The sequence below is a fragment of the Amphibalanus amphitrite genome, unplaced genomic scaffold, assembly GCF_019059575.1.
Source record: "Amphibalanus amphitrite isolate SeventyFive unplaced genomic scaffold, NRLGWU_Aamphi_draft 000031F_arrow, whole genome shotgun sequence".
In the NCBI taxonomy this organism is placed as follows: Eukaryota; Metazoa; Arthropoda; class Thecostraca; order Balanomorpha; family Balanidae; genus Amphibalanus; species Amphibalanus amphitrite.
In genome coordinates this window covers 1617658-1628499 of record NW_024881527.1, presented here as the reverse complement: position 1 = coordinate 1628499, position 10842 = coordinate 1617658, and the positions used below count along the sequence as shown (strand labels likewise).

At 45.4% G+C, this 10842-nt stretch overlaps 1 protein-coding gene across 1 annotated transcript; it reads left to right on the top strand.

The window, feature by feature from the left end:
• Nucleotides 1-6105: 6105 nt before the first annotated feature.
• Nucleotides 6106-8565, top strand: LOC122368164 (putative uncharacterized protein DDB_G0284097). The gene is made up of 4 exons (XM_043341841.1): nt 6106-6310; nt 6983-7184; nt 7600-7752; nt 8140-8565. Exons 2-4 carry the CDS (start codon nt 6983-6985, stop codon nt 8376-8378), a joined length of 594 nt encoding a protein of 197 aa, XP_043197776.1. The 5' UTR covers nt 6106-6310; the 3' UTR covers nt 8379-8565.
• The last annotated feature ends 2277 nt before the right edge of the window (nt 8566-10842 follow it).

The following is a 10842-nucleotide window of genomic DNA, read 5'->3' as shown; positions in this document are numbered from 1 at the left end:
TGCGCCTGGGACAGTTGTCTCGAAGGATCATGTAACGCTGCCTCATGACAACCTTACTCGAGGGCAGCGCTTTTCGAGGAGCGCTGCAGCCCGAAGGTTGGGACTTTGAACTGTGAAAAAACGCCCGCCCGCCGCAAAACGCAAACACCGCAAAACGCACGCCCGAAACGCCAACGCAAACGTCGCAAAAAAACGCCCGCCTGCCGCAAACCGCATAAAAACGCAAAAACGCCGCAAAAAATAAAACCGCCCGCATCGCACGCACGCTAACCGCCAACCGAAAACGCCGAAACAGCGCCCAACCGCCGCCAACCGCAAACAAATTAAGCACCGCAAACGACGAAAAAAAAGAAAACCGCCCGCATCGCCCACCCGCCCGCCGCCAAACACAAACACCGCAAAAAGCACAAAACGCCCGCCCGCCTCAAAACACAAACACTGCAAAACGCGCAAAACGCACGCCCGAAACGCCAACGCAAACGTCGAAAAATCGCCCGACCGCCGCAAACCGCAAAAACCGCAAAATTAAACCACCCGCATCGCACGCACGCTAACCACCAACCGAAAACGCCTAAAAATCGCCCGCCCGCTGCCAAACGCAAACACCGCAAAAAACGCCCGGCCGCCGGAAACCGAAAAAAAATTAACACCGAAAAGGACGCAAAAAACGCCCCTCATCGCCCGCCCGCCCGCCGCCAAACACAAACACCGCAAAAAACGGCCGCCCGCCGCAAAATGCAAACACCGCAAAACGCGCAAATCGCACGCCCGAAACGCCAAATATATATATATATATATATATATATATATATATATATATATATATATATATATATATATATATATATATATATATATATATATATATATATATATATATATATATATATATATATATATGAGTGAAGTTGGGAAGCAGGTTTTCACGAATACATGTTTCAATGAAAATGACAGCGTAACGGGCGTTGTTTTGCTTCTTGCCAAGATTCTCTAGGCTTCTCACAGTTTTTCGATCATCTAAGGAAAATTCATGTAAAATAGTGCCTATATTGCCAGGTAACGTTTCGTCAACATATCCGTTAACATCTTCAGACATGCATATAAGGCACAAAAACAGAAAAAAGTACATCTATGGTTCGGATCGTGCGTCGCTAGATAACAGGTTTGCATTTCTTCAGTGACCTAGAACTAAATAAAACAGCAACGAGAGCAAGCAATTGTAGCAGTAGCACCTCCGGTTACACTTACACTTCCACACTGCGGTATCGAGAACAAATTCTACCGGTCCGTGATGTCATTAACGTACATACAATCGTTCATAAATATCTTTAACACAATCGTCCATCAACATCTTTAACACAAATAACCATTCAATCGAGATGACATTGCCGTGAACAAACCACGGCACCACACTCACACGTAGCATGATGGTCACAAACACCCACATCATAGCTAGATGTAACACCAAAAAGAAACTCACAGTCTTGGAAGCAGTCTTCATCAGAGATAGAGACCCTCTCATAAACAGACAGATGGATATGAAAGGGTCACTCTCGCTCTATGATGGACGGCCCCTAGCACCAAGGTTTTAGGAAGGCTTAGGATCAGATATGAATGCAAATGAGAATGATTGTCATCTCGATTGAATGGTTATTTGTGTTAAAGATGTTGATGGACGATTGTGTTAAAGATATTTATGAACGATTGTATGTACGTTAATGACATCACGGACCGGTAGAATTTGTTCTCGATACCGCAGTGTGGAAGTGTAAGTGTAACCGGAGGTGCTACTGCTACAATTGCTTGCTCTCGTTGCTGTTTTATTTAGTTCTAGGTCACTGAAATAACCTGTTATCTAGCGACGCACGATCCGAACCATAGATGTACTTTTTTTCTGTTTTTGTGCCTTATATGCATGTCTGAAGATGTTAACGGATATGTTGACGAAACGTTACCTGGCAATATAGGCACTATTTTACATGAATTTTCCTTAGATGATCGAAAAACTGTGAGAAGCCTAGAGAATCTTGGCAAGAAGCAAAACAACGCCCGTTACGCTGTCATTTTCATTGAAACATATATATATATATATATATATATATATATATATATATATATATATATATATATATATATATATATATATATATATATATATATATATATATATATATATATATATATATATATATATATATCGGTTTGTGTGCAAACGGTGCAAGGTGCCCCAATTCGCTGCACCAAACATGGATTCTATCCCGAAATGGAAACACCCTCAGTATGTTTTTCAATAGAAAAACACAATTCTAAAGAATAGTGTTTGTCTAATGAAGAAACAACCTTCGGGTACGATGCGAGCGAGCTCCCACCTAGCACTTAAGTGTCAACGGATGTGTGTCAGATTTCAGCCAAGCATGCCCGTGTGACCAGCTGAGTCGCGGTTGCGGGCCATGGGAATCCCCGTCAGTCGCGCAATGGAGGCTGTCTCGCTTCAATGTCCAATGATGCAGGTTATATTGTGCAGCATCCTGCTTAATTGTGTACAGCTGTTTGTAAATGTTATCTCATGTATGTAATGACTGGTAATGACTGATGATCCAGGTGTCATTGACTTTGTATCTTTGACTTGTCCTTTTGAGTTTTTGGATTTTGGCTTTTTTTCTTGGGATTTTTCGTAAGTTGACTTTATGTCCTGTTGACTTTTCGTCTTTTGACCTTTGTCCTCTTCACTTCTTGTCCTTTTGACTTTTTGTCCCTTTGATTTTTTGTCCTTTTGACTTTTTGGACTTTGACTATATGTCTTTTTGACTTTTTGACCTTTTGACTTTTTATTTTGACTTCATGCCCGGTTGACTTGTTGTTTTTTGACTTTTTGTCCTTTTGACTTTCTGCCCTTTTGGTTTTTTGGATTTTGACTTTATGTCCTGTTCACTTTTTGTCTTTCTACTTTTGTCCTTTTTACTTTTTGGCAATTTGACTTTTTGTCGTTTTTACTTTTTGTCTTTTGACCTTATGTCCATTTGACTTTTTGTCTTTTGACTTCTATGCTAGTTGACTTTTTGTTCATTGACTTTTTGGCAATTTCACTTTTTATCTTTTGACGTTTTATCCTTTTTGACTTTTTGCCTTTTGACTTTCCTCTTTGTTGACCTTTTACCTGTTGACTTTTAAGATTTTTGACTTCTTTTTTGGATTTTGACTTTATGTCCTGTTCACTTTTTGTCTTTCTACTTTTGTCCTTTTTACTTTTTGGCAATTTGACTTTTTGTCGTTTTTACTTTTTGTCTTTTGACCTTATGTCCATTTGACTTTTTGTCTTTTGACTTCTATGCTAGTTGACTTTTTGTTCATTGACTTTTTGGCAATTTCACTTTTTATCTTTTGACGTTTTATCCTTTTTGACTTTTTGCCTTTTGACTTTCCTCTTTGTTGACCTTTTACCTGTTGACTTTTAAGATTTTTGACTTCTTGCTTTTGACGTAATGTCTGTTGACTAATCATCCTTTTACCTTTTATCTTTTTTTTTTTTTAATGTTTTTTTTTATATATCTTTATTTATTTCACATCTTTACGATTCAAAACAAATAAACGACACACTAGGAAAGAAACAAACAACACACATCGTCAGTCAGGCAGCGCCACAAGTAATGAGCAGTGGAGTGGCGGCAGGTGGCGCCGCTCGTCTCCAGCATGGGTCCAGATGGCGCCACGCATTGGCGGCAATAAGAAAGCCAACTTTAACTTAAAGAAAACATTAAACAGCACAAAAATCTAATAATAGTACGGGTAAACAGGATGCACGTTTATATGATGCCAGCTCATCGTCGACGGCAGCGCAGCCCGGGGCGGCGGGCAGAGTCAGACTGCCGGGAGCAGCTTCTGGCAAGGACACCGCCGGCAAACAGTTGACGATCGGGTTGAAAGCGCCGAGACTGCTGAAGCCATAATAAATGTTACGTTTAAGTTATACTACGTTGTACATGTGCGGAGTTGTGCAGCAATGATAGAGGGCACCACCCGCCCGCCACGGCCCCGCCGCCCGCGTGTCTCCCCCCATCACATCGCTCAAGGAAAGGGGAGGAAGTGAAAGCTAGGAAAAGGAAACAAATTATAAAAAAAAACTTGCTCGTTTGTGGTGTGGCCCGCCTGGCCAGGCCGGGACGATGCCGTCCACGGCCCTGGGGAGAGCTGGGGGATGCTTCCCCAGCCGGGGAGAGCTGTGGGTTACCTCCCCGGCGCTCCAGGCGGGCCATCAGCCACCGCCCGCGCCGCCCTGCGAAGACGTATCGCGGGCGGCGCCCCCTATCCACCGGCCGGGCGTGCGAGCCGTCGACTTGTAGGGCCGGCGCCCCGCACGCCCGGCCGGCCGACCGGCCCCAGTCAAAGAGGCCGGTCCCGGGTTGGCCCGGATGGGTCATGGGAGCGGTGGCTGATTATCACTTTTACCTTTTATCATTTGACTTTTTGTCCGGAACCCCCCCTATACAGCGTCGAAAACGCCTTTCTGGATCCGCCTATGACATCATCTCGACTGGGATCTTGCCCCCCCACGCCAAAATCGAATCCGCCGCCACTGAACTAGTGTGCCAGTAGATATCTTCGAAAAACAGCAGGGGTGTCCAAACACTGTCCGGCAAGGCCACCAATTAAGCACCAATTAACGAAATATCGTTTTATTGAATCCTTGACATTCATCAAAAGCTTCGATGTCTGGCTCTAATAGATCCTGGCTCCTAGTCGTGACGAATACGGAATAGTGCACATTTAATCAAAACAACTGCAACTGTGAACCACCTTATATATCTCTGAGGTCATCTTAGGTCATAAAAGGTCACTTTGGCGATGCCTCACTTGTGAAAGAACGCTAGATCGATGGCAGCGCCTTGAAAGTGTCCAGCTCGAAGATGCGCCATACAGATCGACTGATCCTTGAGTATTGGACCAAACTAAGTACCTATATGCCACGGCGTCGCGGAACGGAGCATTTAGCAGCCCTTTTCTAAGCATTTTTGCTGATGCGTCCTCAGAATGGATTTCAAGTCATGATTTGACTGGAGGTCAAATATGAAGCCATGATATTGACGTGACTCATCATGAATTATTTCACAGAGGGCAAAACTCGATACGATGCGTTTTCTAGTGGTAGCGTTTTTTTTCAACTAACAGTGAAAAAAACATAGAAAGCGACATTGATATAATATTACTCTTATGTTAAATACAATGTCTATGTATCTTTGATCAGGGATGCGGAGTCGGAGTCGGTCGGAGTCGACAGTTCTGCCCGGAGTCGGAGTCGGAGTCGGAGTCGCCAAAATCTTACCGACTCCGACTCCCGAGTCGAAGTTAACATTGCATGGCTCAACGTCATGCACTGCACCTGTTTGATTGACGATACTGCGCTAGAAATTAGATTTTGTCGAGATTTTTTTTTTGCTGTTATAGACAAACGTTTTCAGCGAAAGAAGCACTAAGCAGAAGACGGCGAATTCCCCACAACCTGCTTTGTAATTCTGCATGTTATTTGGATTGCATATTTGCCACGCAAAACCAATTGGAACGCACAAGGGATCGTTTCAGGCAAGATAAAAATATCTCCATTATGAACTTCAATACCATGAAATTGATTTTAATAGAACTGTCCGGAGTCGGAGTCGGCATTGGAGTCGGAGTCGATTTTTGAAGCCGGATTCGGAGTTGGAGTCGGAATCACCCTAAAATCCATCGACTCCGCAGCCCTGTCGTTGATACATAACTTAAACTACAGTTAATAGAGATATATGGTTACGTTACAACACATCCAATATGTTTCCAGCGCAGTAAACCTCAATCGAGTGAGCTTCAATCTGCTGAGGAAATTTCGGTGATCACTCTTTGTCAATCAAAGGCCACACCCATCGCCGTTACCTTCACAGGTTCGACCTTTTGACATCATTACTCTTTGTCCTTAGCTTTGGACAAAAAGATGTTTAGCTTTCTATCCGGCTTGGAAGAGACATGGGATACGGTTTGATGTGTTTTAATTAAGTTATGATGCAAAGCTGAAGAAGAAAGCTTGTAAGATAGAATTCCAATAAATAAAAAGACCTATTCTGGAAAATAATCCCATTCAACATGAATCTGTGGAATTATGACATAGGTATTCAATCACAACCTGTGGCTGCTGTGGATGCGAGTGTGAGGGCGGCGCCGGTGCCGGTGAAGCACCTTGGTCCGATCGGACAAGGTCGCTGTCCGTCACCGGCCGGATGGCCTACTATAAAAGCCAGCCGGCAACGGTAAGCGCTACTAGTACCCCGATAGACTCGGCAAGGTAAGGCGAGCGCGGCGCCTACGACGCGGCACCGGCACCGGCACCCGCCCTCCTGACTCCTTCCTTCGGTGGGCGATCGCAAAAAAACATTACTGCAACGATATTGAACTTTCGCTTAGCATGATGCTCTCGCCACCAGTCACTTTGATAACTTTCTTGCTCATGGGCTCAAAATTTTGCTGAGAGCTGACACTGCTGAATGATTACCTACCTATCTCATAGTGCAATTGGTTCTACATAAAGAATATGCATAGTTTAAAGCTTACCTGGCGTGTGTTCGGCGGACGACTTTCGGCGTTTGTCCTGCTTTGCTGATGTGGCCCTCGGACTCAGACATCTGCGAGTCTGAAACGTCCTCAATGGAAGCGAAAAGTCCTCAGTGATATTTCAGTGAGAGTGCCTGTGGCCAAAGTGCATCGCCGCCCTATGCGACTGTCTGTTTCTACTGTCTACAGGCATACATGCGGGCAGCGCTAAAATGTGACCCACCTCTAATCTTTCTTCGATGACTCTGCAACATAGTTGTATTGTAGCAGGAAATCATTTCACTTTGAGGACGCGGTATAGTCATTGGGAGCCCGAACCGACCGGTTGCTCTCAGGCCATCGGTTCTCCGTGTTACCCCTGTCGCTGTTGCCTGGATGTTACCGACATCGGTCTGCGTTTCCCCAGATGCGTTCCCTCTCGATGCTGTTGGCCGTCGCCCTGGTGGGCGTGGCGCTCTCACAGAACTTCCGCGGCTTCCGTCCGCCGCGGTTCTTCCGCAACTTTGGCCGCCAGGAGTTCCGTCCCCAGCAGCAGCAGTTCCGTCCCCAGCAGCAGCAGCAGTTCCGTCAGCAGCAGCAGCGGCCGCAGCAGCAGCAGACACAGACCGGTGAGGCGCGCTGCTCGGCTGGATGCTGAGCCGATTTAATCCTTTTTACATCGATTAAATTCATCGACGGGCGATAAGGTTGCCCGCGCCACTGCAAAGCGTGGTTTGTGAACAGTTTATGTTAGTAAACAGTTGGTCTGTTTGACGGCAACCTTGCTGGCTTTAATTATTAGCTTCTCTGGCGCATTGTCACTGCTCTCACGTATCTGGTACTTATCTGAGAAATGAAGCTAATTGTTTCGAACCATTCGGTCGCTTTCAATAAAATTAAAATGGTCAAAATTTGTTGCGCTTTAGACTGCTCTGGTTTGCGATCCCATGCCGGCATTAGACTTTGCAATACCTATCTTCAGCCCCGCTTTCGAAGTGTGCATGTTTGCTCGTTTTCTGAGCTGTCTCGTGTCTGACCCGTCAGGTGGCAACGGACTGTGGCTGTCGTGGGAGAACAAGCCCGGCAAGTTCACCTGGGGTGAGGCCGACGCCACCTGCCGCGGACTTGGTCTGCAGCTGGTCTCGCTCGACTCGCCCGGCAAGAACAACAACATCAACGGCCTGATCGGCTCCAACAGTAAGTGTACGGGTGATACCACATCCAGCCTCAACGAAAGGCGCAGGGCCGTGATCCAACAGTGCATTAATTAATGTAGAATGAGACACTTATGTTTAGGCAAAGCAAGTTGATAATGCACATGACTAAAAGGGTCGCATTGAAGCTGGGCAACATTGACTGAAATGCGATGATGTAGTTCTTTCCAAGGGATGCGCAGCTTTAATTCTTTTTCTTGAGTTGGCTCTTGCTACTTTATGATATAATAAATGGGAACCCTCTGGTACGACTTTTCTTAAAGATGCAATATGTAGCTCGCATACATTTTTGCACGATTCCTCTCTACCCGTGCACTCGTGTACAGTGTACACCCACTCCAAAATATTCACGTCCTTGTTTGCGCTCCAGATATCGAGTACATCTGGACCAGCGGCCGCAGGAGCGGCGGCAACAACTTCGTCTGGGGCAACGGCCAGCGGGTGGGCAACTACGGCTGGGGTCAGACGGGCGGCAACCGTCGTCCGCAGCCGGACAACCGCGCCGGCGGCGAGGACTGCCTGGCCGTGCTGAACCGCTTCTACCCGGGCGACGGCATCACCTGGCACGACGTGCAGTGCCACCACAAGAAGCCCTTCATCTGCGAATAGTGCCTCCGCACAGCGACGTGCGAATGCGCCGGCGACCACTCCGTGCCACCGGCTGACAACTCCGTGATATAGCCAATGCTGATCTGACCTCGTGTCGATATATTTTATTATTTATTATGCGGTCGTCTCGGTGATGTGCCGTTGACATATTTATGCAATGGCGGTAATAAATGGTATTTGTATGAATTATCCTAGTTTTCCAGATGTGTTGTGCGTCAGAGGTAAATGTGCTATACAAGCATTTCATCATTAGCCTTAGACTCGTAATAAAAACGCGCTTGATAGTGTATTATAATCAGGTTGAAGAAATTAAAGGAAACAAACAATTAACGTTTGAGACCATAATAGGTCTTGTTTGTAGGCCATGTTGAAAAACAGAGCTAATAATGCGAATAGCTAGGAAAATTGCATAAGCGCTGAAAGCATCAGGAGTTGAGGACTAGGACTGCCCTCACCATGGCCAGGGCCGCTGTGACGGCAGCCGCCCCTGTCCAATTGGCACTGGACGGCCAGTCAAATGACAAGCGGCGAGCCACCGACTGCCGAAATGGGCGGCGCCAAAAATCATCCGTACCTGGATGCCCTTCTGATTGAACCAGCCATTCCTTAGCCAACCATAAATAAACAATTTACCGTATTGACGCCTCTCAGTTGGATGAATATGTGAAAACTTCTCAATTGCTTAGCGGGATGCTTTTGCATGGTCGTACTGTATATCCTGAGAGGCATGCGCTCTGCATTCTTAATTTGTGAGAATAATTTTTTTCCATGAAAACTGATAATGTTCCTACTACTTACGCTATTCCTTTTCAAGAGTTTACGAAAATTCTAGGTTTCAACAAATAAGTATTGCGGGCTATATGTATAATAACAAACCCGGGATATCATGTCAAGCAAATTGAACGATATGCTAAAGATGACAAATCTTATTGGGCACACTTTACGTTCACAAAATGCATCATAATTATTGGAAGATAACCCGCGCCCGGCTGGGGGTCCTGGATTTCCACGCCCTGCTGGGGGGGGGGGGTGTTTGAACACCCCCCCCTTGTAACTCGGCTCCTGGGCCACGTAGCGATACGCGGAAGGCGGCGTTCGAAAGAGCGTAAAAAATGATGACGAAATCACTTCGGTCAATTTTTTGGTCAGGTCAAAGGTCAGGTCACCAGAGGTCATTGAAGGCAAAATTTCGCCGATTTCCAGGTCGAATATCGAAAATTTCCAAGAAGCCAACGCATAACTCGGGAACCAATAGAGCTACAGCGCTGCGGAAAAGCGCATTCGATAGCCCTATTAACGCCCTTTCTGAGTAATTCTCTCAGATTTGACCTAACGTCAACGGTTTTGCCTGCAGGAGGCAAAAACTGCAAAAATAGCCGATTTTTTCGAAAACAGTTTTTTCGGCAATAATTTTGACCCAAGCCTTGTACGAGCTTACTTTTACCGGCATCGTGTTCCTCTCGTCAAGACGCATCGAATGAACTATAACTTGACCTTGAAAGGTCAACTTGAAAATTTGACCTCAGGTCAAGGTCATGACCTGACCGGAAAGGGTCATGTTGCATATCAGTCGATCCGTATCTTCGAGCTACACACATCTAAGGCGTTTTCATCGCTCTAGCATGCCTCTATCAAAAGTTATTTGCGAAAAACTGTTAGATACCATTCGTGACCTAAGATGACCTCAGGGCATAAACAAGGGTCACGGACACCATTTTCATGTTCAGTGTGTCTAAACCACTTGTAATTCGGTGTTTGAGAGTGTTTATAATAGATATATATATTGAAAAATATATATCTATTATAAAATTATAATAGATATTTTAAATTAGTGTTTATAATGTCTTTCGTCCAAAAGAAGCGCATTTCAATTTTCTCCCATTGAATTATAATGGGGAGGTCGCAAAATTGACCTGACCTTAGGTCATCGATATCAAAATTCTGAGATATGCATTTTGTACATGCTCTTGCTCTTAGCAATCGCTGAAAGTTTCAAAGCGATCGGTCACTCGGTGTAGCTATGACAGACATTGAAACTTTTTATGAGGTGAGGTCACTTCAAGTGACCTGGTGACCTGACCTTGAATGACTTTGGTCTGAAATTTTCACAACATGTGTAGAATTGATGTATAATAAGGTGTACCAAAAACGGCGGCGCTCCGCGCCGCCGTTTTTGAGATATTCACGAAAAACCCCAAGGGTGGGTGTTCAAACACCCCCCCCCCCAGCAGGGCGCGGGATAAGCTTTCAGTTGCATTTACACATTAGAATAGTCTTGTTGACCAGTGAATCAACCGGTCACAAACTTACAACTGTAACCTTGGTCCGAAATTATATCATGTGAGCACATGATGACGGTGCCACACCGTAAAATTAATCTACGGTATTATTATTCTTACGTCGCGCCCGCTTTAGATTAACCCGCGCCCTGCTGGGGGGGGGTGTTTGAACACCCCCCCCTGTG

Coding starts and splice junctions, on each gene's coding strand:
- LOC122368164 (XM_043341841.1), top strand. CDS start 6,983: ATGCGTTCCCTCTCGATGCTGTTGGCCGTCGCCCTGGTGGGCGTGGCG. Junction 7,185..7,599: donor GCAGCAGCAGACACAGACCG/GTGAGGCGCGCT, acceptor CTGACCCGTCAG/GTGGCAACGGACTGTGGCTG. Junction 7,753..8,139: donor CGGCCTGATCGGCTCCAACA/GTAAGTGTACGG, acceptor TTTGCGCTCCAG/ATATCGAGTACATCTGGACC.